The sequence below is a fragment of the Lucilia sericata genome, unplaced genomic scaffold (assembly GCF_015586225.1).
Source record: "Lucilia sericata isolate MDLA Ls3-8-SP2 unplaced genomic scaffold, ASM1558622v1 Contig000003F_arrow, whole genome shotgun sequence".
NCBI classification, from domain to species: domain Eukaryota; kingdom Metazoa; phylum Arthropoda; class Insecta; order Diptera; family Calliphoridae; genus Lucilia; species Lucilia sericata.
In genome coordinates this window covers 850,737-877,500 of record NW_023994044.1, presented here as the reverse complement: position 1 = coordinate 877,500, position 26,764 = coordinate 850,737, and the positions used below count along the sequence as shown (strand labels likewise).

Here is a 26,764-nt window from a genome sequence, read left to right as displayed (position 1 = left end):
ATTTTTAACATGTGGCAACTCTGTATATAAAGTTTAAAATAAGGAAAACGTCAAAAAACCTTATTTAATTTTAATTTTTTTGATTGAGACTACCTTCTATATTTCTGCTATGGTATAAACTGAATCTAGGGGCCACCCTAATGTACACATCTAGTTTGTTTAAAAGTTTTCAATAACTTAGAAAAATATTTCTATATGGATCTAATAAATTACATACAGATAGATAGATGTATGCATTATTATTTCAACACTTCAGAATCAAAAAATTTAGTTAAATTTGTTTCCATATTTAAGAGAAAAAAACTGATTTATTTGGTACTTGTGCATTCGTAGTATTTAAATATTAAATACACAGATCTGTATGTATAGATTAAAAAATATTTTTTAAAATACTTATAAGTAGAACTGATAACAAACCTTCACTTAAACTCAATCTTGCAGAACTGATAGATGACACCAATGAATGAATAATAATAAACTGAAAGGAAAAACAAACAACAAAATACTCGTACCAAATCTTTTTGAGTTGAAACAAGATGTTTTTTTCATATTAATCTTTAAGTACGTACAAATCTGACAAAAATTAAATGAATTAATTCGTTGAAATTTATTTGGATAATGTGTAATGAATTTCAGAAATTAATACAATTTAAATTCAGTCACTTAATCATACACACATTTAAACATTTTGCTACCATAACAGATTCATATTATGCAAATCTATTTTTAAAAATGATGATGAAAAGAACACATTCCTTTAATTCACTGATAAGAGCATGGAAATATAAAAACCACTCTAGCTATGATTTTACGAGTTAATTTAAGTCAATAGTTTTAAATTCAGTTTAAGTTTCGAATTCGTTTAAGACGGTCGCATTTACTTTAAGGCAACAAGTTGCAAATTGCTAATATTCTTACGGCATAATTTATTTTGCATAAAAACAAACAAAAAATTAAATTTCCATTAAAATGAGTTGCCCCTACGCTTCTACGCTAAATGGGTGGGTATTTGTGCAATTAAGAAAAGTGCTGATTTTGTCAAATCATGTTTAAGTGTCTGCGTGTATGATCTCTGTTTAATTGGTGTTTTATTTCATCGTCTAGATCGGAACATGACGATAATGCGATGCCGCTCAGTACAGAAGTTGGTAAAATCTATGGGGAATACCTGATGTTGGATAAACTTTTAAGTGCCCAATGCATGCTTTCAAAAGAAGATAAACGTCCTGTCCATGACGAACATTTATTTATAATCACCCATCAAGGTTTGTTTACTTTAATTTGATAATACGAATTTTTGACGTTAATTAACTCATAGACAAATTAAAAAAAAAGAAAAAAACAGAATTTTATTTCAATGATAACCCTTGAAATAACAAACAATACTATTTAGTTTATATAAAGATGCTAATGGATGTTTCATCAGCAAATATGAATAATTTTTACAAAAACTCGATTTCTATATAGGTTAATGGCCAATAGTAAAATCTTATTTTTTGGTACATATTTCAAAATTAGTTTGTTTGTCGCATATAGTATGAACCTTGACCACAGTTTTTCTAAACATCATAGTGATCTGGGAATTCGGAAATATATTGTAATTAAATATATTTTTTTAACAAATATTTAACGATAATAAAATACTCTACACTAGTTATGTGTTGTTGTATTGATGTCGTATTTTAACTCAATACCAATATTTATGATCTCTATACCCAACACCACCATAGTGGGGAGGGTATTATACGTTTGTGCTGATGTTTGTAACGAACACAAATATTGGTCATACACCCACCTTAAAATATACCGATCGACTCAGAATCACTTTCTGAGTCGATTAAGCCATGTCCATCCGTCTGTCCGGCTGGCTGTCCATGTAAATTTTGTGCGCAAGGTACAGGTCGCAATTTTCAAGATATTTTGCTGAAATTTGGACCATATGTGTTTTTCGGCCCAGCAACGAAGCCTATTGAAAATGGATGAAATCGGTCCATTATTTAACCTAGCCCCCATACAACCCTACCTCCCGGAAATGGCTTTTGAGTTCATAATTATGTTAAATATTGCGGTATCTCTACAAAAATCGGCAAATTTAGTTCTATATACGTCTTAATAATAGTACCGATTTTCGCAGCATGCTTATGTAAAGGGACGATCGATGGAAACCACTTTAAACGAAGTTGTCCACTACATAGGTGAATCCTTCGATAGCAAGCTGTATACATTGGCGGTTTGCATTGACATCAAAGGCGCCTGCAATAACGAGCACAATGATACTCTTATCCAATCCCTAGATATAAAACTCTCAGGAAATAGGTATTTCGCGGTATACTACAGGGTGGCATTTTGTCACCTTTACTCTGGATTACCACGATTAATAGCCTCCTAAGGACCCTAACCGAGAAAGGACTTAGTCCTATCTGCTATGCAGACGATGTCGTAATGCTTTTAAAGGGAAAGGATCCAAATTACTTATGTAAAAGAGCTCTGAATACGGCCTTGAGCTGGGTTCAACCGAGAGGCTTCAATATTAACCCCGCAAAGACGGAAATCTGTCTTTTCACAAGAAAAACAAAAATTTCTACGTATACTGAAACTTGCTTCCTTCTTGCCAAAAGCGATTATAGGGCACGTCATCAATGTATACTGGGCACATTGGAAGGTTATACACAATCATCGAACGTGCTTGATCGCGTACCAGACACAGAATGTCGGAAACTTTGAAATGCTGATCCCAGATAGAATGTCATGGTCAAGCGGAACATTAGAGTAACTACCAGTAAAAATCCGTGGTTACATGGATGGCTCTAAATTGGGGGACAAAGTGGGCCTGGGGTTGTATATTGAAGACATAGATATAGAAATATACAGCCGTAAGGCAATTAGGTAATAGAATTAAATCTAAGACAGTATTGGATTATAAGAAAGCTTTAACTGAATATTCTCCCTGAGGTAGGGTTTACATCATATGGGTACCATGCCACTCGGGAGTAGTCGGCAACAAAAGGGCGAATGTAATAGCTTTAAAGGGAAGGGAGCTCGAGGTAGTTAACCTGACAAACACAAAACCATTCGACGCAACAAAAGCGGAATTAAGAATATGGGTGAGAGAATCTCATAAGGTAGAACCACAAAGATCCTATGGGATGACCATGATGAGAGCAAGACGAAAAATCTCCACAAAATGGTCAAGTCTGAAGTTAGTATGATGGTACGAATTCTGAGTGAACACACAGGATTACGAGCACAAATATACAAAATTGGATTCAGAGGGATGTAGAGCATGTAGAGAGTACATTGAAACTCTGGAGCACTTTCTTTGCCACTGTCAGGCATTCGTCGAAGTTAGATCCAAGTATCTTGGAAGTGATGTTATTCCTGACTAACGCTGATTGGAAAATTTTTAGGAATTACGACAACAAATATTTTTTTCATGAAAAGGAGCGCATAAAAGACCCGATAGTGGCCTAGGTGTATTTCTTTGGATTTGATGTAGTAATACATCCTCCTATCAATCTAAACTAACTTATTACCCTAGGGAATATATTTAACATAATTATTTTGAACTCCAAAGCCATATGTGGTCTAAGTAAAATAATGAACCGATTTAAACCAAAATCAATGGCATTTTTATAGAATGATTTACAAAATCGCGACCTTCACTTTGAATGCTATGTATGGACTAGCGAAGAACCAATGCATATAGAAAATTATCATAAGCCAATCAGTATACTTTAATGTAGGTTAGGACCAATATTTGACTGTGTTAAAAGCATTAGCAATAACGCATAATACCATCAGCACTATAGTGGTTTAGGGTATAAAAACTACGACTTCTATTGTGAGTGAACAAACGTTATACGAAGGTTAGAACTTATCCTGTTTATCTCTATGTTGAAGTTTATAACTAAAAAGATGCCTCCTGTGAGGATTGAACTCACGACCCCTGGTTTACAAGACCAGTGCTCTGCCACTGAGCTAAAGAGGCTGTTAGAAGTAATTGTCTTTATTTCCAAAAACAAATAAACTTTTTTATCTTCAATAGAAATTTAAAAATTTTTAAACATTTTAAGCAAACTGATAACGAACATGTTAAGTAATAAATAAGATATCACAGATATCTATTGTTTAAAGAAAAATCCATTAAAATAATTGATGATACTTATTATGTACATACATATTTATGTATGTATAAGATTTCTGATAATGTAAACACATTTTTGAGATTCGTAATGGTACTTACAGAAAGGAACAATAGACATTTAAAATTTTTAATTTGTTGATCTCAAACATGTCATAAATTGTTTACGAGTTTTTTGCTTATGAAAAAACATTGCCTCCTGTGAGGATTGAACTCACGACCCCTGGTTTACAAGACCAGTGCTCTGCCGCTGAGCTAAAGAGGCCCTTGTAAAACTATTAACATATTTTATTAAATAGATTTGGTAAGATCAACTATGTAGAACTACACAGAATCTTAAATGTGAGTGATTTTTTATAAAAACAAGCACTAAAAATTTTTAGATATCTTGATGTGAGTTCCTAGATCAGAATGGTACATATTTTTATATCCCTCAACTTCGTGAGAAGTGTATATATAATTATGTCATTCCGTTTCTAATTTCCGCATTATAATTTTTTGACTCTATAAAGTATATATGCACAATGTACATATATATGTATATTCAGGATCCTTATAGATTGCAGAGTCCACCTGTCTGTATGTTTGTTAAAATCTCTATTACTTTGCCTAGTTAATGTATTACTGCTAACGACAAATTTTATCATCGTGTTCCTCTAGAAATACTTGTTACTAGAAATGTTTCAAGCTAGGTTTAAAATAATTGCCTCCTGTGAGGATTGAACTCACGACCCCTGGTTTACAAGACCAGTGCTCTGCCACTGAGCTAAAGAGGCTGTTAGAAATAATTTTCTTTATTTCCAATAACAAATAACCTTTTTTATCTTCAAAAGAAATTTTAGCGATTTTAAGAAAATTGATAAGAAACATATTATATAATAAATAAGATATCTCTGATATCTATTGTTTGAAGTAAAATCCATTAAAATAATTGATGACACAAAATGTTCTTATCTAATAATGTGAAGACATTTTTATATCAAAAAAGATGGGGGGTATATTGATTTTGTCATTCCGTTTGTAAAATTACTTTAACGCCCATTACTGGCTTAAAAATACGAGTCTAGCGCAAAAATCTATCTACCGAATTTTATGAATATCGGTCCATAACTTACCCCACCCCCCATATATGTCCCCTTCAGAAAATGACTTTAACGCACATTACTGGCTTAAAAATGCGAGTATAACTATAAAATTTGATACAGAAGTAAGTTTCTTGCAATCCAAAATCTCTCTACCGAATTTTATAATTGACCATACCGCCCAAATATGTTCATGGTTTAAAAGTTGGACAAAAAATATTTTGTTTTTAAAAATGAATATTTTTTTAATCCGAAAGGGGTGTGCCCATAATTGACTTAAGCCCTATTTCAAATATCAACCTAATGTTTATAGGAGAGCATTCCTTTTACGGCATACGGCAAAGAATATAAAGAAATTGGGGCTTGTCAGTTGGTACGTAAAGGAGTTGTCATTCGGTACGTAACTCTAAGTATGTATTGGTAGAATTTTTGTATTAGTATTGGAGCTCCAACCACTTTCACCACACTTTCCAAACATACATACTTGCATAAAATCGTACATAAAAATTTTAGGAAAAATAAATAACATTTAAATTTCTACATTCGCAGATTTTTTAATTTATTTTGCCCACATCTAATCAGTAAACATTTAATGAATATATTTTTCGGACTTAAAATCTCTTTTTTTGCAAAAAAATAAGTTTATTTTAAATAATTTTTTCATTTTCAATACCAAAATATGCAACTTTGTTTTGTCAATTTTAATTTCAACACTCAAAAATTAATTGTCCATTACAAAACTCAACAAGTAAGAGTGTTCTATTCGACTATGCCGAATCTTATATAACCCCCATTAAACCGTATGCCAAAGAATAATAAGAAGTTGGACTATGACATTGTTTTACAACAATAACATTTCCTTCTCTTCACAGACGAGTTCTGTGTAAATTCAACACACTTGTGAGAACTCAATTCTCTCACAATACTTCAAAACTTTTTCGCGAAAATACCGGGATAATAGGGCTTGAACGACGTTTTTTTCACAAACACATAACTATTTTTTAATTTTTTACACAATTTTATCGCATTTAACAATCCGAAATATTTTTATTTTTCACAAACTAAAAAAATATTTTTTTAATTTTTTGACAATTAATTTTTGAGTGTTGAAATTAAAATTGACAAAACAAAGTTGCATATTTTGGTATTGAAAATGAAAAAATTATTTAAAATAAACTTATTTTTTTGCAAAAAAAGAGATTTTAAGTCCGAAAAATATATTCATTAAATGTTTACTGATTAGATGTGGGCAAAATAAATTAAAAAATCTGCGAATGTAGAAATTTAAATGTTATTTATTTTTCCTAAAATTTTTATGTACGATTTTATGCAAGTATGTATGTTTGGAAAGTGTGGTGAAAGTGGTTGGAGCTCCAATACTAATACAAAAATTCTACCAATACATACTTAGAGTTAGGTACCGAATGACAACTCCTTTACGTACCAACTGACAAGCCCCAATTTCTTTATATTCTTTGTATGAAACTATTAAATTTAAAAAAACATACGTTTTTATCTAAATTTCGTATCTCTTATCTAAAATTCTGTTTGAAATTGTCCATCATATACATACATATATTTTTTCTGTTAGAATACAGTAAAGAATTTTGATTTTGATTTGGAACCACACTGTCCATATTTCTTTTTAACCCTTAAGATGTCCGTTTAGAAAGGATGTCGGAAGGATACTGCTTAACCAATTCAGATTCATAGCTATTCTTGCTATTCAATTTTACAGTGATTCTAAAAGTGACTTAAGTTTAGAGCGATGTTTTTCAACATTACTTTGGATCAGAGTTTGTAAACTCTTCCAAGTCAGTTCTCCTTCCACTCCCTATTTAGTAATTCACAATATGTTAAACTACATTTAAAATACTTGGCTCCTGTGAGGATTGAACTCACGACCCCTGGTTTACAAGACCAGTGCTCTACCACTGAGCTAAAGAGGCTGTTAGAAGTAAATGTTTTTATTTTTAATAAAAAATACCTTTTTATTAATAATATAAAGAATTTAAATGTTTATTTTATATATGAGATGTGATAAATTTTCGATATAAGATAAAAACTCCAATTGCTACTATACAGATTGATAAAGATGATTAACTTAAAATTTAAAATTACTGCTAAAATTTCTAACAGTTGAAATTGACTAATTTAATATTCTGTGGCTTGTTACTGTACTAGGTTAGGTTGATAGGAGGATGTATCTACATCAAATCCGAAGAAATACACCGAGCCTGTTGTGCGCTCCTTTTCACGGAAAATGTTTGTTGGTAAAAACAAAAACCGATATTTAGAAACTCAGTTTCCTGGACGTAATTGCTAAGAATTTTCCAATCAGTGTTCGTAAGGGATGTTATATATGGAATAATATCACTCCCAAGATATTTGGCGAAAGCCTAACAATGGCAAAGAAAATACTCTACTTACCCAATCCGACATTATATGTTTTAGATATTATTAATCGATAAATAATTTATATATAGTATATACAAATATGCATATGTATAAAAGTGTAATGTATTTGTTTCCATTCCACCTTGGTGAGTTGAAGATCCTGCTAACTAAAAAATACAGCTGCTAAATAGACCTATTTATTAACGTCTTGATAGGAACAATGATATCGGAAGGTTTTTTAAACAAATTCAGATTCATAGATTTTTACTTTGAAACTTGTGAAATTCAATTCTATCATTCCTTGTAGAAAGTCTCTTATTATAACGTTTAAGAGGATCCACAATCTGAAAGTCGTTCTAAAAGTGACTTAAGATCAATACTCTTATATGTCAATACTCTTTTCTCTAGGCAATCACTTGAAGTTTTCAATGTTTCAAACTGCGTTCAATCCTGTGAGGATTGAACTCACGACCCCTGGTTTACAAGACCAGTGCTCTACCACTGAGCTAAAGAGGCTCTTAGATATAATTGCCTTTATTTTCAATAAAGAAATAAAGAAATTTTAATGCATATTTTAGATGGAGGTAATTTAGATATAAGATAAAGAGTACAATTTTTGCTATCATCTTCCTATCTTTAAGCATGTTTTAGATCGAAATAACAAAACATTTGATAAAAAAAAGTAAAATATTGGTATATAGTACTAACTAAACAAAAATTTAAAGTATTTTATCGTTTACCACTTTTCTCTATTAACCCGAACCGAAATTGTTATTTTAAGGTACGTAACTACTATTTTTTGTAAATGTTTATTTTATTAATATGATTTCTGTCATTTCAAATAATGTCTTGGTGACCATGAATGTCCCATGTTTTTCTCAATAATGCCTTGATAGGGACAAGGTTGTGGGAAAGAACAAATTCAGATTCATAGATCTTTACTTTCAAACTTGTGAATCTTACATCCTAGTTCAATCATTATTACTTCCACAAAGTTCCTTATAATCATATACTACGTGATATATGTAAGTCCAGTGTAAATTCGTTTTAATAAATTTAAAACGTAAAGTTTTAAACTATGTTTAAAATATTTGCCTCCTGTGAAGATTGACCTCACGACCCCTGATTTACAAGACCAGTGCTCTACCACTGAGCTAAAGAGGCAGTTAGAAATAATTGTATTCATTTCCAATAAAAACCATTTTTATATTCTTGATCTCCGGTTATATTTAACCGATAGATGTTGGCACATGCCTTCGTCTTAAGGCCTCAATTAAGCTACTAAAAGTCACTATTAATTTTATTTATAACTAGCTATACCCAGTGTGCTTTGCTACCCTAAAAGGAATATGTATAAATAAAAATCCCACTTAACGATTTTGAAGATTCTAACTACAATAGTTTTCCATACATTTTTTTATTAAATTCATATATGTTGTGCCAGCCACCCATTAAAAGTCCGCCCGTTATGCTCTAAATGTTCACATGAATTTCAAAGTTCTTCATGTAAAATTTCAAAGTTCTTTATGTAAAATTTAAAGATTCTAGCTCTAATAGTTTCTCAGATATACGAATTTTTCTATTTGATTCATATGGGGGCTTCAAGACCCCCCAGATGAAAGTCCGCTTTTTTTCTCCAAAATGTTCAGATGAATATTTAAGTTCTTTGTGCAAAATTTGAAGAATTTAGTTCCATTAGTTTTCCAGATAAATGAATTTTTGTCTTTAATTAATATGGGAGGTGCCGCTCCCCTCATGGGTAGTCCGCCAATTTATTACCCAAAATGTTTAGATGGATGTTAAAGTTATTCGTGCAAAATTTGAAGATTCTAACTGTAATAGTTTCCAAGATAAACGTATTATTGTATTTAATTTATATGGGAGGTGCCACGCCCCCTAATGCTAGTCCGCGTACTTTTTGTCCTAAATAATTATATTGACACTAAAGTTGCTCCGACAAAATTTGAGGACTCTAACTGTTATATTATCTAAATTATACGGATTTAATATTTTCTTAATATGGGTGTGACTCCTCGCCCACTTGGAGTTTCAAAATAAAAAGGTGTCTATTACCTATTCCAGACAAACAGGAATACGCTGTGAAAATTTTAATAAAATCGGTTCAGCCGTTTAGTACAAACAAACACACATTCATTTTTATATATAAAGATATATAGAATCTATGTATATATCTTTATTATAGATATAGATTTGATAAATTAAAGAACGGGACATATTGCCAAATCACCGAATACCTCCAACCTAGTTCATTTCTCGTTCCTCTACACTAGTAATTCACAATATGTTAAACTACATTTAAAATACTTGCCTCCTGTGAGGATTGAACTCACGACCCCTGGTTTACAAGACCAGTGCTCTACCACTGAGCTAAAGAGGCTATTAGAAGTAACTGTCTTTATTTTTAATAAAAATGCTTTTTTATTACAAATATAAACTATTTAAGTGTTTATTTTATATACATATGAGATAAAAACTCCAATTGCTACCATACAGATTGATAAAAAATAATTAACTTTAAATTTTAATTGCTGCAAAAATTTCTAAGAGTTTGAAATTGACTCATTTTATGTTCTATGACTACTAGGTTATGTTAGGTTGATAGGACATTATAGGGCCTGTTGTGCGCTCCTTTTCATGAAAAAGGTTTGTTGGTAAAAATAAAACCTTATATAGTATTCACTAAATGTATTATCGTCCGATGCTTAGAAACTCTGGAACAACGGTATCGGAAGTTTTTTTTTTTAATTCAGATTCATAGATTTTTACTTTCAAAATTGTGAAATGTACGTCAACGTTCAATCATTCCTTGTAGAAAGTCTCTCATTATAACGTTTAGGTGGATCCACAATCTGACAGTCGTTCTAAAAGTGACTTTAGATCTATTCTCTTATATGTCAAATCTCTTTTCTCTAGGCAATTACTAGTTGTTTTCAATGTTTCAAACTGCGTTCAAAATACTTGCCTCCTGTGAGGATTGAACTCACGACCCCTGGTTTACAAGACCAGTGCTCTACCACTGAGCTAAAGAGGCTCTTAGATATAACTGCCTTTATTTTCAATAAAGAAATAAACAAATTTTAATGCGTATTTTAGATGGAGACAATTTAGATATAAGATAAAGAGTCCAATTTTTGCTATCATCTTCCTATATTTAAGCATGTTTTCAGATCTAAGTAATAAAACATTTGATAAAAAAGATAAAATATTGGAATAGAACCGAAGTTATATGTTTTAAGATACGTAACCACTATTTTTAATTTTGTTATTGCATATAATGTCTTAGTGGCCATGAATTTCCCATGTTTTTCTCAATAAGCCTTGATTAAACCTTATTTATTAATGACTTAACAGAGACAGAGGTATCGGAAAGATTGTAAACAAATTCAGATTCACAGATCGTTACTTTCAAACTTGTAAATCTTATATCCTAGTTTAATTATTACTTCTACAAAGTTCCTTATTATCATATACTGCGTAATATAAGTCCAATGTGAATTCGTTTTAATAAGTCTTTACGTTTTAAACTACTACGTTTAAAATATTTGCCTCCTGTGAGGATTGAACTCACGACCCCTGGTTTACAAGACCAGTGCTCTGCGACTGAGCTAAAGAGGCAGTTAGAAATAATTATCTTTATTTCTAATAAAACCCATTTTTAAATTCAATATAAACTCTAAACGTCCTAAAAAATTATCTTGAGAACTTCGTCTTGAGGTCTCAATTAAGGTGCTAAAAGCCAGTATTAATTTTATGATCGCTAAGCGAGAAATTGGCGATGAATGTTTAGAAAAACCAGTTTATTACGCAATCCACATATTTGGAGAAGTATAGTTAAATCGTAGTATGATTTCGATAAAATTTTATTATTTCAAATTTTACTTAGATTTATGGCCTGTGACTCTTTCAGAATTTTTGGATAGATGGACATTGCAATAATTTATCTCGAAAACAACTAATGATATGGGAAAATAGACTTAGGCTGGGTTTTACAATTCTCACTAAGTGAAACAAAAATTGTATGAAATTTTCAAATGAATGAATTCAAATAAATTAATATTTAATTTGCTTGTAAATATTTTGTATTTTATGAAAATTAATATTAATATTATTATTATTATTATTATTATTATTATTATTATTATTATTATTATTATTATTATTATTATTATTATTATTATTATTATTATTATTATTATTATTATTATTATTATTATTATTATTATTATTATTATTATTATTATTATAATTACACTACTTTTATTTATTTCCAGCTTATGAGCTTTGGTTTAAACAAATCATTTTTGAGTTGGATTCCATACGTGAAATGTTAAATGATGAAGTTATTGAGGAAACAAAAACCTTGGAAATTCTAAAACGTCTCAATCGCATAGTGCTCATATTAAAGGTAAATAGTGCTTGCTCTTGACTATGCACAGAAAGTTTATTTTCATATAAATTGATATCTCTTACAGTTACTTGTCGATCAAGTACCCATTTTAGAAACTATGACGCCTTTAGATTTCATGGATTTCCGTAATTATTTGGCACCAGCATCCGGTTTCCAAAGTTTACAATTTCGTTTGATTGAAAATAAATTGGGTGTCAAAACCGAACATCGTGTTAAATACAATCAAAAGTATTCGGAAGCTTTCGGTTGTGATAATTCGGCTATCAATGCCATCATACAATCGGAAGTGGAACCTTCTCTCTTAGAGTTAATAGAGAAATGGTTGGAGCGTACACCGGGTTTGGAGGAGAATGGTTTTAATTTCTGGCATAAATTTCAAGTCAGTGTTGATAAATTTCTGGCTGAACAAGTTAAAAGTGCTATGGTAATTTTGAATCACAATAAAGACAATTCAAACCATTTTATTTTAATTTTCTTATTAAATAATTTCAGATGGAGAAAGTTGAAACCGCTAAAAATTATCGTTTAATGGATATTGAAAAACGTCGTGAAGTTTATCGCAGCATTTTCGATCCAGCTGTTCACGATGCCTTAGTGTCGCGCGGTGATCGTCGTTTTAGTCACAAAGCCCTGCAAGGAGCCATTATGATTACATTTTACAGAGATGAGCCACGTTTCAGTCAGCCTCATCAATTATTAACTCTGTTGATGGATATTGATTCTTTAATTACAAAATGGCGTTGTAAGTATAAGTTTTGGAGTATTCTACTACTAATTACTATGGTTTATAACAAATTCCTCACAGATAATCATGTCATAATGGTACAACGTATGATTGGCTCCCAACAATTGGGCACAGGCGGCTCTTCTGGCTATCAATATTTACGTTCTACTTTGAGGTAATTCAAAACTAGTCATTGTTGTTGTTATTTATATTAATCTATTCAATCTCAATTTTAGTGATCGCTACAAGGTGTTTTTGGACTTGTTTAATTTATCGACCTTCTTAATACCACGTGAAGCCATTCCTCCTCTAGACGAGACTATGAGAAAAGAATTGATTAATTGAAATTATTTTATTTTACTTTGTGAAGACTTTTTAAATAAACTTAACATTAAATAGATTTCACAAAAAACTGGATTTTTTGCCTCCTGTGAGGATTGAACTCACGACCCCTGGTTTACAAGACCAGTGCTCTGCCACTGAGCTAAAGAGGCTTACGGTTTTTAACTTTTTTTGAACTAACAAATACAACAAATTAAAATATTTTAAAATTTATTTTCAATACCTTTCATTGTGTTCAATAATAATTTTGTACTGATAAAATTCTTCATGTCAAATATATAGATAACGTGAACACATCTTATGTTACAGATTAAATTTTTTTTTATCGATTTTGAATCATATCATACTGTTCCTGCTTTTTATTCAATCGAAGATAGTGTCGAAGCCCATTTATCAAAAACCTCAAATTCAAAAAATATCGGAAAAATTTATACATATAAACAACCCTCCCAATTTTTTTCCGGATCGGTCATAGCTCCCATATAAGGTCCACTTTCGAAAATCAAATCATTCCAGATAAATGCGAAGCGTCCTCCAAAAATCAATGTCCAGATATTGGAGGTGGATGTCCCCCGGACAGCCTCTACTGTAATCATTGTAGGGTATTCCAATTTGATTGCATGGTTACCTAATTTACAGTACCCTGTGATGACAGCTATCATTTTGCAAAGTTGGGGCCGTATGTATTTTCCTCATTTGAATGTAAGTTGGTTCATTTCTCCATCTTGCATATTGTCTATTTTTCTTTTGCATACTCCTATCTGAGTACCACATGGTCAATGTTCGAGTTGTGAACCTATTTTTGCGAGCTCATCAGAGACATATTTGCCTGTAAAATCCCCGTGTCCTCGTGCCCATACTCGTACGATGTTTGAATGTCTCGTCATTCTGTTTAATGATGTCCGGCATTCCTGGACTACTAGTGATGTAGAGTATACAACTATCTGGGACTGATGCTTGATATCCTATGATACGAGAGCCAGTTTGCTGTTCTTTTTATGGTTGATATCTCGGCCTGAATTTGAGTACAATCATTGCTGATCCTGAAAGTAAACCTGACTCCAGATTCTGGAATGAAAATTCCTCTCCCTACTCCTTTTCCTCCGTGTACACGGATAGGCTTCGTGAAGAACTACCTTCCTCCAGTCCCGAATTTTCCGAGATGACGTAACCAAATTTTTTCTGGAGGAAGGGCAAGCATTTATTTCATTCAATCTAATTGCACAACAAGCCTGTTATAATCCAGTTTAGCAACGCAAATAGGGATTTCGTTAAAGTTGTACCCAGTGATCCTGTTATTAGGATCAACATTGCCTTAGAACTTTGTCAGTAATTGTTTCCGCCAAACAATTACTCCATTAAAAACTAATGGCTTGATGATCGCTTCAAAAATCCTTTTAACAAGATCGGGTTTTATCTCACATTTTGCTTCTATAGCTTTCCTGCAGATTGATATTGCCGTTACGGCTTTTGTCGATCTTGCCATGATGTTATGTTGGTATCCGAAAGTGGGAGGACAACTCCGATCAGACAAGGTAGTGTAAACGTTTCAATCTAATACTCCCTGGTGAATAGTACAAGGTCCACTACTATCCAGCCTTTGTGATATTGTGTTCAGATGGATTCCAGATTCCAGAAATCAGACCATATTTGAGCCTACATATAAGAATGCTTTAAATCATTTAACAATCATGATTGAATTAAAAACTTGATGTTATAAACAAGTTTTAATGAATGGACCTTAGACGCCATATAAGGCTCCCTTCAGAAAATCACTTTAATGTTCATAATTAATTAAGAACGTTAGTATCGTACTGTGTTTCTTTGGCACAATGTACATACATACATACTTACATATGCATATACATATATGGAAAATATTCAAAAAGAATTAAAAATAAGAATCAGCAAAAAAAATAATTCTTGCAAGTTCATAATCGGTTTTTGGATTACTTTTGATTATTTGTAATAATTTAAAATTATTCCGATAAAAAAAGTTTCCTTTTATCATTAATTTTCCGTTTAAAATAGTATTTTTGAAAATACGGAACGTATAATGTATGTGAAATTTAATTTCAAAACACTCATACGACATGATGTTCAATGTTAAAATCTAAACACAAAAAAAGCTTTTTCAACATCAACACACGGTAAAGCTTTATGTTAGAAAGGAAAATTTAACAGTAAAAGTAACGAACCTATGACAACAACAAATCCAAGCGAACCTTCAAACATGTTGTGCTGCAGTAAATAAAGAAATATTGATGCAAAATACGTGTAAACGTAAACGATGCTTTCAAACACACACAACATCAGCAACAACAATTCAAAAACATCACACGACATGGGAAAGAAGAAAAAAAAAATAAATGTGAGAAACGAACAACATAATAAAACGACAAAAAATGAAATAAAAAACAAAAACGCACATAAAACGAGAGAAGTCGATTTCTCATACACATACAACATGCACAAACATGCAAACATACACTTTGCAAAAAGTTTCGTTTCAGAGTTCAGTTTAGTTTGTTAAAAGTGCTCATTAAAACCTCTACACACGTCAAACGTGAACGTCAGTTGCAATTGAAATCTAAACAAGAATAGTTAGTAGTTGTTGTGCTGCTGCTGTTTCTATTATTTTTATAAAAGTATTCATTTCTGTGTGTCTTTTTCTTTTTGAAGAACAAGTATAATAGAAACAAAACTAGAATTACATAGAGCAATAAAAAAGTGTCCTGTTTTTTTTTCGTTTCAAAGATTAATGTCGTTGTTTGCACATGAAATTTAATTCTTGACGCCAATTAAAAAGTGTCGATTACAAATTATTTACGGTAAATTATGTGAAATAAATACATCAAAAATTAAATACAAATAAAGTGCATGCACGTGCAAAGTTAAAAAAATAACCTTGAAAATTGTGTTAAACCCAGAACATAAAAAATAAACCAAAAAAAAAAATAAAGGAAATTAAACAATAAAAGAAAAATTTAGCAGCACGAAAGAAAAAAATATTAAGCTAAACTAATATAATGCTTACATGCAGTTCTTATTACAACCAAACATATACAATAACATACTTTCACACATACTAGCATGCTCACACAACAACAACTAAAAATCAATTCATAATTCATTTAAGGTAAAGGAGTGTGAACTGAAAGACGAAAAATAAAAAGTGAAAATATTTATAGAGCAACATAAGGATAATATGAAAAAACACCAACAAGGAAGAGAAAAAACGTTAAAATAATTTGGAAAAAAACACTAATTTACTCTATAAATTATGTACTGTGTGTGTGCGTGGAGAGTGTTTGTATATAATTAAATACTGGCTGTTCTGCTACCAACAAACTGAAGGAGAACAAGGAACATAAGTTTCTACTTGTTCTCTGTTCTGCCTTTCATTTATTTTAATTTTATTTCTTTAAAGGCCAAATTTTGACTGTTACACACACGCACATTCACTTATACATATGAACATTTTCATTCAAAAACATCTGCATTCTCACTTGCACTCTTCTTCATCTAAAAATAACTGCAAGCATGAATGTGCACGCAAGAGGCACAACTAAAAAATTCTTTGAAATAATTTCTTAGATATGAGATGTATTATTTCATATTTTCAAGATGGCCATATTTTCTTTATTTGGTTTTTCCATAACATTTTTTAAGTTAAAAAATCCCAGCAAAAAAAGAACTTCCAAAGAAGCGAAAAACAAGTTGGATTTACACCATGGAAGTACTGAAAAAGAACTGAAGAAGTGATGATTTTAGTACAGGCTTATACTAGGAGGGATTTTCTTTTTATTTGATTCTAAATTCACTATTTCTGAAGTCATTCTGAAGAAGTAATTTTAATGCTTTTTTTCGGAAGTTATTCGGAAGTGAAATTGTAGTATTATAGAATACAACTAATTTGACCTAAATAATGTTAACATTAATTAGGGTAATATGTAGACACATTTAATACAAAAGCCAAAATATAACATTTTTTAATCCAGATCGTGAAAGAACATTCCACAAAGATCAAATATCTTAATCTAACCTTATAGAGCAGGGCAATCAATCAGAAGCTTTTATGTCAACTCCTCTTCTTCGGCTAAGCAACATCAGTAATTATTATGTGGTTAGCCTATATGATCGGACACAGATTTAATTGTACTGTGACATCTACTAAGTATGACTATAAGAAGAACTATCAATATCCTAGAGAGTTTTAGTTCCTTTCTGTGAGAACTAATAGGAGTGCACATGCAATCTGATGGAAATCAAGAAACCAAAGGCATCGGAGAAAATTCAGCAGCCAGTACCTGTCAGTGGAGACTGAGATCAGGTCGTCCCGAAGAACAGTGTTTATTGACATAAGTAGAAGTGCTTTACGTGGTAATTTTACAGGGTGAGCTAATTAGACGATTCACCACCGACTTTTTGTACATGGTTGGCCTATGTACAAGCACTTTCCTTAAGTACTCAAGCTATCTAATCTCTGACAATTGTTGCCCCGTTTCGTAATTTCCGAGATACAAAAACATCACTTCCTTTAACAACCACGCAGATGAGATGGAATTTGTTGATTCGAAAACAGCACCTACTTACGTAATTCGTAGGAAATACGAATATGTACTTAAAATAAGCCGAAGACTTGTTTTTACTCACAGTGAACACACTGTGGTATATCTGGTATGAACAAAGTAAACCCTGAACATACCCTGACAAAGAAGGAAAATTCAATGGTATCACCTGTATATGAAACCTAATATCATTATAAAAAAACTCACTCTAGGCAAATGGATAGGTGAGGCTCGCATACCCCCACATCCAGCGCGTATCATATACACTTGACACTTACTCATTTCCAACGCTCAGTGCCACAGTCACTTCTCTCAGGGGTATCTGTTGTCTCGACAATAGCACCAAACTTATCTTGAATTATAGACTTTACCATGTATTAGTCTTTTAACCGACGTTCTCTTACCGCGAATTTAAAGCATACGACCCTGAAGGTGCCTTCCAAATAATCGGGATCTGCGTACAAGGCAGAGTTTCGGAGTCCCGTGATATCAGATTATAAGGCTCCATATAAACATATGACGTCGAGTATACATATGACTCCAGCAGTTTATAGTCCCGACAGACTACTTCGTACTTCGGTGTACCGGTTACGCCTCTAGGTGCTGTTGTCGACTCAACAGAGGCCATCCCATCTGTGTGGTTGTAAACGGGGAGGTGGTGAGTCGTTACAAAGCTCACACAGTGGTTGAAAAAGACCACCGTGAGATAGGCCAACACGGTAGGTACTCACGTAAAGCACTTCGAGATTCGAGTCCCGACAGACTAGAGGAATGAGCAGCATCTCTTTTTCGCCCGGTGGAAGTGTATGATGACAAATCTTTCCCTTTTTTTGTTTCATCTGCTGCCCCAAAATAAGCCAGCATAGTATTTCTAGTATGTTTTCAATGGTGCTATGGACAACCAAAATTGCACTTGATTTAGGCATCAATCAGCATTGCCTAAGAACTCACCTAGGGTGATGAGCTTATAGTGTCAGTAATGTCAGTGCAATGTGGAAATATAAGCTTTCCATTTATTTAATTGTACGCCAAGCCCTTTGAAGATTGACAAATGTGGCAAAACATGAATAAATCGCTCAACCAGGACTTAGTATCTCTGAATAGAATCGTGCAAATGAAGTCAATTTTAACGCACATAAGAAACAATATTGCATTACCGCATCTGGGATATTTAAGGATTCTGAAAACCTTAATATTCTGGGCATGAGAATACAGTTCGATATCCGCTGAAAAAAAACATATTTTCAAGTGTCGAAAGAAGCATTCAAGAGTCCTGAATTCTTTCACTTCATCTGACGGAAAATAGAATACATAAAACTCTTATGTATTGGCAGAAGAAATGAATTACTTTCGGAAATCATTACCCCCTAAGCCTGATCTGATTTCACATTAAATAATATAAGAATTAGGTGAAACAATTTGGTTTAGCCTCTTTCAGAGCACTTACAATGAAAGAATAAGATAATAAACTATAAAATATTCCTTTTAATGACAACAATATACAATTTTTTTAATAACCCTGCCAGCAACTCAACTAACTTTAAATGCATTATAAGCAGACTTTTTCATCAACTAGTTATGGTTGATTCTTGGATTATTCTTAATGGAGCCAACTGACTATTTTAACATGGCTATGTCCTACGCAGTAGTCAATTGTCCGACTCTGCATGACTTTTCAACTAGCTTAAAGTTAGTTACTAAAAAATTAGCTTAAAGGTAACTCTTTATTAACTAACTTAAAGTTAGTTGCAGAAAAGTCAAGTAATAGTTTTCTTTTGTATTCCCTACTGTATTAATTAATTACATTTTAATTAAATATATTTAAAATTTAACTTCTAGTTATCTAAATTACATTTCGCTTTAATACAAGTTATGATATTAGTTCGTTAAAATTAATAGACATCAGTTTTCTGCAGGGGAACTAATAATAACACCGGTATCCATAAAATTATGAATGATTTGTTCATTATTTCCATGATTCCCATTGATCCAAATCTAAAATAAATTCTAAAATGTTATGTGTAATGTTAACTGTTAATATATTATATTTACAGTATTAATCAGCAGAATTTAGAATTTAGGGACCGAGTTTTGAAATATTTAACCTTTCATAATTCATTTTTCCAATTTACTGACTCTAATTTCACAACGTATACAAGAAAATGACAAAAATGTAAAACAAAATACCAAATAATAAAGAAACATGAGAAAACTTGTCGAAACAAAATGCTCTCCAGATAATTTGGGGTACTCCCGCATTATATGATAGTTAGCTTGTAGCTAGTCCTTAAAAGTCGGTTGTTTACGTTAATAAATACCAAATTTTGGAACATTTCTGCATTACATTGTTGTTCGTTTATAGTCAAAGTTAACAAATAAAATTATAATAATAGAGAAATAAGAGAAAACATGTTGAAATACAATTAATTCTCTCCAGATAATTTTGAGGCACTTCTGCATTACATTATAGTTAGCTTGTAGTTATTATTTAAAAGTCGGTTCTTTACGTTGCCAAATACAAAATTTCGGGATAGCTCTGCACTACATTGTAGTTAGCTTATAGTCAGTCTGTAAAAGTAAACTAGAAGTGTATTTTTCTCGTAGTCGACTACAAAATTGCTGGCAGGGAACAAACTGATCTACAAACAGACACAAACACTCAGTAATATTCTTTTGGCCATTTGTATAAGTGGAAATGAAGCCAAGACTTCAACCATCGTAGTTTATTCTTTTTTTTTCAACCATTTTGTTTAAATTTATTATAGCAGTAAATACAGCATCGCGTTTATACACTTTTCACTAAATATTTTTACAACAACTCACGCCACGATGATAATACTGACACTTGCACAAATTCACTCAACTCTCTCACAAATGCATCACATACACATGAACACTCGACACAACAGCAATAACAACGTCAGCAAAAGTAAAGAGTTTAACCAAGCGAAAATTTGGTTGGCTTTTAAGAAGATGCCAAAATAAACATACACACACACACACACACAGACAGAGTGTTACATATAAATGTAGAACAGAAATGGAAAGGAGTTGTCTCCCCAAAGAAATGTTTTTGTTATTTTTGTTTATTATTGTAAAGAACACAAATAAACAAAACATCGTCACCATCATTTGCCACATCTTCAGAATCATTTGCCAGCCAACAACATCATTATGAAAAACAATTGAGAATTGTTTTTGTAATTTTTTTTTCTGTTTTAATTTCTTGTTGTCTTTAGTATTTTCTTTGCCTTGCAATTCCTAACGCCCTCTTCATTGTCTGTCACCATGTCTGCTGTGGTGTGTTTATTTGTGTGTTTGAGCGAACGTGTGTTTCACACGACCAAAATAAAGGAAAATAAGGAGAAACAAAAACAATTCCTTTCTGATCAGTGTGTCAATTTTATCCGCATATTTTCTGCATTTTCTTCCTCAATTTATTTTTTGCTCTCGACAAACTAATAAGATTTAGAACAAGGAAAACAGAGAGAGACGTAGGTAGTCAGACAGACAAACAAAAAGACATTTGTAATTTATCAGCTAAAGATAAACGATTTTCATTTAATTCTTCTTTTGTCATTATATTCTTTATTTTTTTCATTCATTGTTGTTGTGGTTGTTGTTGCTCAACAATTTATGACTGTGGTATTTATGTAAGTGTGTGTGTTTGTAAAAATGTTTGGATGTGCAGATGTTTAAAATTTATTAGATATGATAAAAAGTTTTGGTCTGCATTTTTAAGCTTCATTAGTTTCCTTCTTTATATTGATTGATTAATTAATTTTTTCCCCCAAGTTTATTAGTTTTATTTAAGACAATTTTCTTTTTAAAACTAAAATTTACAAAAAATTTTCCTGAGAAATCTTCCATTTCACCTCATTCTTCCGAAATATCAACAATACAAATACAAAGATCTATACACAGAGGGAAAAAGAAATATATACGCCTGGTACCAAATTGACACCAAAGATTTTCTGATTTTTCAATAACATCCGTTGTCAAAGTATATACATACGTAAGACAACATTATGTAATGTTGACAACGCAACTTTGTCAACGTTGCAACAATTCGTTGTCGAAATCTAAATTTTTTACGCATCCGTTGTCTAAATGTTAACAAACGTGGTAAGCTCACTATTGGCATCGGATTGTTTGTTTGACAACGGATGTGGATAAAATTTAGATTTCGCAACGAATTGTTGCAATGTTGTCAACATTTCATAGTGTTGTCGTACGTTTGTATATACTTTGGCAACGGATGTTATTGAAACATTATAAACAGTTTGGTGTCAATTTGGTACCAGGCGTGTATATTTCTTTTTCCCTCTGTGTACGATTTTTGCATGTTTATGTTGGATTAATTTTCTATATTTAAAACTTTACGATAAAGGGTTTTCGATAACTTTCTACATAAGTTTTGAATACATGGATGCCAATTATTCTATTCAAAATATTTTCTAGATAAATTTATTTTAATATCATTACCAAAAAACATTTCTATTCTTCTCATCCCCAATATTTAGATATATTAACTAACATTTTGTATAAATTTCTCGTTGATTCTCATGCCACGTCAAACACACACACACTCATCTACTTATAGTAGAAACTGCAAAATGAACAAAAAATACAAATTCTTAAATTAAAAGAAATTTATCGTTTAATCTCAATTGACAATTTCTTTTTTACTTGTAAATTTTTCTCAACAAAAAGAAAAGTACTCATCTGTTAAAATACAATACAAGCTCTGCCAATCACTTAATTATCAAAAAAATAAATAAAAATAAATTAAATTAGATAAAAAACATAAAATAAACTGCCTGTTAAACTGTTAAATAGTGAAAAATATCACATAAATATAAATTGGTCTAAAAAGATTCATTTAAAAGAAATTTAAAATGTATGTTCGTTTAACACATGACGATTCGAAATCGTCTACAAAATCATCAAATTCATCATCATCATCGTCGCCTAGAAGAAGAGCAGCAGCTGATTTTAACATGCAATGTTTCACGTGCTTAACTATGCCGCAGAAAGTGTTGCTAATATTCTGTTGCATGTGCATAACATTATCGGGTGAGTGCACATTATTTAATAAATATTTTAAAGAATTTTATACTAAAATACTATTCATACCGTGTAGATACTTGTATGTATTTCATAAATAAATAAGTATTTATGCCTTAGTTTACAATTGTTTGTTACCTCATTTACGTATTTTGCTTTTAACAAATACTTAAGTAGAGATTTAAAACACCTAATTGACGATTATTGATTTAAATATTTATTATATTCTACAAAACTGAATACAACGATACGTACATATGTAGGAAGCTAAGGTCAGATAATAAGTCTCTATACAATAGGGTCCCGTTGCTGATGCAGCAGTCGATAAAGCTTAATGAATGGCCTATTGATAATAACGGTTGGCGTTCCTTTTTGAACGTTTAGTCGTTGGCAGCGTATCGAATGAACATTCTTCGACAAATGCCCAGGCAGTTTTGTGCCAAGGGCGAACAGTTTGGGGTCACTGGAAGATTCCGGCATCAAGTTCAATGACTTTTCTAGCGTAGAGAGGAACCCAACGTCATGATCAATGGTTCCCCTTGTGCACAACATGGGAGACAGTATTGTGTCCCGACGAAAGCAAAGTGGCAGACTTTTCAACAAAAAGTAAACAGGCAACTTTTTACTTTTAATAACGGACAGAGGTACCCAACCGGTAGCAAACTTACCAACGCCATAAATGGAGGATTTCGATTTACAAGCAGACAGCATGGTTAAGCTACTTGTGGTTATTGTTGATTTAGCAGCTTTTAGATAAGCCTCCATGAACGTTAAGAAATACGAGCAAACGTTAGGAAATACATCAAAAAGTATCAAGGTTAGGTTTAGGTAAGAAAGATAGCTCCCATGGGTCCACCTAGTTGTGGTCCCGTTGTGATACCCTAGTGGTCGTAGGGGTCTATTTAAGTATTACTCTCTACTTCCAGATTTAAACCAGCCGGTTTGATTCACAAAGTTTAGGATAGCTCATCTAAACAAGATAGAGTAGCAAAGTCGAAACAATATTCTCTGCTTATCCTGGAATGTCCCGCTATCTCCCTCAGAGATACCCGCCATTCTTCGGTTAACCTAAATGTCGTAAAAACGCCAGCATGATTTGTGATCGCAGCTTTGCTGCCCGTATATATACATATATCACCGGATATTTGATAAAACCTCAGCCAGTTGGCGACTCGCTTGACAGCAGATATCTCTGCCAAAAAGTATTCTTTCAATATAAAAGCCATAAACTGGAGCAGTCAGTTTAAACATTTGTTACACCATTAGTTGAGTGGGACTCGGATACTGAATTCCTAGCAGGAACTCGGATACGGAAGCGTCTGTCGAAGTGAGGTTTCGCAACGCAATAGTCTACATTAAGATGCAAGGATTCGAAGTGTTCAGGTCAGCTGGTAAGCAATTCAGGGCCTTCGTTGGCGTCATCCTCATTGCTCCCGTGATCAGGATTGCAATGTTTCCTAGGATACTTTCGATGGCTACACAATGAGAAACGTTTTCCGTTGCTTTGAAGATCCAGTATTATCAAAAACTGATAAGATGCAAAACAGAGCAGCGCCCTAGTGCTAAGGCTTTTACTGCTTCTATGGAAATTGTTTTTGGTCATTGGTTAAAAATATAGTTTTTCAATTCCTACGCTTTCACGTGTGATCAAACATTTACCCGGTTGATACCTTTTAGCTGAGTTATTTGCACGTAATTTCTGCTTGCAGGAAAGTGATCCACTACTGCCCGAGCTCGAAAGAGTATCACTAGCAATGCCAACTCTACTATTTCGAGCGCATATTATTACTGACACTTGTCTTAAAACAGTGCTTTTCTATGCTAGATCGTTCATTAGCTAATCTTTTTAACATTTCCAAAAAGGGAGAGGCTAATAATTCTGAAAATTATCGACCAGTAGAAATCTGTTATGTACTTTCCACAGTTATGGAATGTTTAACCATACACTCCATAACTTTGAAATGTGCAGAACAGTGCCCGTGTTCTGTAACTTTCGAGTCGGGAAAAAACATTGAAATATTAGAGCCTTTTACGTGCTTTAAATAATTTTTTAACTGAACACGATTATAAATTTTTAGAATTTTTTTGTCGATTCGAAAGTTACAGAAAACAGGCACAGGTTGCCATTAGAGATCAACAATTTACTTAATGACTACCTGTAGGTATGACTTTCGTAGATGTCGTTTTATGGGAGACTTGCTAGCCTTCATTCGGAAAAAGGAATGTCATGCCATTCACTATGTTGGCTACAGTAAAGTGGTGAGTTTGATTGATTTTGGCATGATTGATTTGATATTTTGATTGACTTAATGTCGGTAAAATTTCTCTCGATTTATTTCGAGTTTTCTCAGAGGTCGCACTATACAAGTTGTTACAGATGAGATCTCGTCAATCGAGTTCGAGACTCCGTTCTTTCCCCTACTCTATTTTTAACTTTCATAAACATTTATGTCAAATTTTAATTTGTATTCTTTTAACGATGACAGCAATATTTGCCATTCTTATTCATTCAATTCCTCTTTGGATATTGGGGCAGTGAGGCATACCACGACTTGATAACATTCTACTAAAAATCTAGGTTATATTAATAGAGTTGATTTTAATGTTCGACCCAACTCAATTTTTTAACACATAAACGCAAGACAGTTAATGTTGTTCCTTCTATACTTATGACTGGTGTAAATATTGAGGAACTTCAGAAACTCTGGATGTTCTGGACATGGAAATATAGGACGATGTCGTTGGACTATAGGTTAGGTTAGGTAGGCAGGAAGTGAGTTATACTCTCTTCTTCCTCTTCATCCTGGCAGCTCCTGCAGAAGTCGTTACTGGGTAAGTTAGGCTAGTGGCCAGTTACCACTGCCGTTAAGCTCCGTAGATTATCTCTCGGAATGTAGAAAAGATGGCCACATGATCCTTGCCTATCTACAGGTGGCTTCAGTCGACCATCTGCATTGCACAAGCTCATATAGTTTTTCACGTATCGAGCGTTTGCAGGTTGAAAGCGGTATACCGACAAAAGGGTCGGTATGCTCTCTTGCAAGCGAGGAGCCTAACTTGGCAAGAGAGTCCGCGATGGTATTACCAGGAATTTGTTGATGTCCTGGAATCCAATACAGTCCTATTGTGGAATGTTTCGCCATCTTGTTAAGGGGTGCCCTGCCCTAAGTTTGACATCGTGCAGACACCACTTAGTCGTTGGACTATACATAATATACAAAATCCAAGTGTCGAAAGAAGCATTCAAGTGTCTTCGCTTATAAGAACGGTGTAAATGTCCTTAAACACTACTCCCTCCATCTACTCTGCCAGAAGTCGGGGTCATCCCCCCAGTGCTGGTTCCAGAAAAATAATATAAAAATTAATCAAAACTTTTCACACATCCTAACATAAATTTGCTAAGGACTGATTCAATTAACGTTGATTGAAATTTGCTTTTCATATAGGGCTCAACGTCAAAAAAGAAAATTTGTTGCATCAAAATGACCAGAGAAAAATGTTTTTGTTATTAGGACACGCGTAGTGATAGGGCCTATTTTTGATTGTAACCCTAATGTTGATAGTTCTCTTAATATTTGTAATTTAATTACCTTGAACTACATGCAATTTGGTTCATTTCATTCTTTTTTTTCTTTTTGCTTATTTGTTCTTTTTTAGTACTTTTAGTATTCGTACACACTTACATAGTACAAGTGTTTAACATTCCTTATGTTGTAATTAGTTCATAGTTTTAGCCTTGACTGTTGTTTCAAGTGTTTTGGGAAAATGCTTTTTTAAAAAACATATTTTTTTTGTGTTACAAACTAAATGCATATTTTGTGTTTTGTGTCGTAAGTTGTTCGTCTACTATAAGTAATCGAAACCCAATATTTGAAAAATAATTTGCTTAAACTAATTAAATTTATTGAATAAAACTCTTTTTTTTTTTTGAGATCTTAACTTGAGAGATTCAAAACAAATCCTCGTTTTCTAAAAAAAATCTGAATTTTTTACATTTTAGTGAGGTGTTTA

General features: G+C 32.4%; 2 protein-coding genes and 10 non-coding genes across 17 annotated transcripts in view; 2 read left to right on the top strand and 10 right to left on the bottom strand.

Annotated features, from left to right (window-relative positions):
* Window positions 1-842: 842 nt before the first annotated feature.
* On the top strand, window positions 843-13,171 carry LOC119616497 (tryptophan 2,3-dioxygenase). Its single transcript, XM_037972867.1, has 7 exons — window positions 843-1,001; window positions 1,105-1,265; window positions 11,913-12,046; window positions 12,114-12,473; window positions 12,542-12,791; window positions 12,855-12,948; window positions 13,010-13,171. Exons 1-7 carry the CDS (start codon window positions 970-972, stop codon window positions 13,116-13,118), a joined length of 1,140 nt encoding a protein of 379 aa, XP_037828795.1. The 5' UTR covers window positions 843-969; the 3' UTR covers window positions 13,119-13,171.
* On the bottom strand, window positions 3,917-3,988 carry Trnat-ugu. Its single transcript has one exon. It is a non-coding gene; the product is annotated as a tRNA-Thr (tRNA).
* On the bottom strand, window positions 4,335-4,406 carry Trnat-ugu. The gene has a single exon. It is a non-coding gene; the product is annotated as a tRNA-Thr (tRNA).
* On the bottom strand, window positions 4,846-4,917 carry Trnat-ugu. Its single transcript has one exon. It is a non-coding gene; the product is annotated as a tRNA-Thr (tRNA).
* Window positions 7,101-7,172, bottom strand: Trnat-ugu. The gene has a single exon. It is a non-coding gene; the product is annotated as a tRNA-Thr (tRNA).
* Window positions 8,060-8,136, bottom strand: Trnat-ugu. The gene has a single exon. It is a non-coding gene; the product is annotated as a tRNA-Thr (tRNA).
* Trnat-ugu lies at window positions 8,713-8,784 on the bottom strand. Its single transcript has one exon. It is a non-coding gene; the product is annotated as a tRNA-Thr (tRNA).
* Window positions 9,947-10,018, bottom strand: Trnat-ugu. The gene has a single exon. It is a non-coding gene; the product is annotated as a tRNA-Thr (tRNA).
* Window positions 10,601-10,672, bottom strand: Trnat-ugu. Its single transcript has one exon. It is a non-coding gene; the product is annotated as a tRNA-Thr (tRNA).
* Window positions 11,185-11,256, bottom strand: Trnat-ugu. Its single transcript has one exon. It is a non-coding gene; the product is annotated as a tRNA-Thr (tRNA).
* Window positions 13,172-13,195: 24 nt separating the features above from the next.
* Window positions 13,196-13,267, bottom strand: Trnat-ugu. The gene has a single exon. It is a non-coding gene; the product is annotated as a tRNA-Thr (tRNA).
* Window positions 13,268-15,654: 2,387 nt separating this feature from the next.
* Window positions 15,655-26,764, top strand: part of LOC119616504 — a 41,406-nt gene continuing 30,296 nt past the window's right edge. The window contains exons 1-2 of one of the 6 annotated variants that reach the window (XM_037972913.1): window positions 15,655-15,946; window positions 22,405-22,762. In XM_037972913.1, coding sequence (XP_037828841.1) covers window positions 22,585-22,762 — 178 coding nt within the window. In that variant the 5' untranslated portion in view covers window positions 15,655-15,946; window positions 22,405-22,584. Of the gene's footprint in view, window positions 15,947-15,993; window positions 16,255-22,209; window positions 22,763-26,764 lie in introns of those variants that run through there. The other 5 variants (XM_037972905.1, XM_037972896.1, XM_037972887.1 and 2 more) reach the window with 5 other exon arrangements.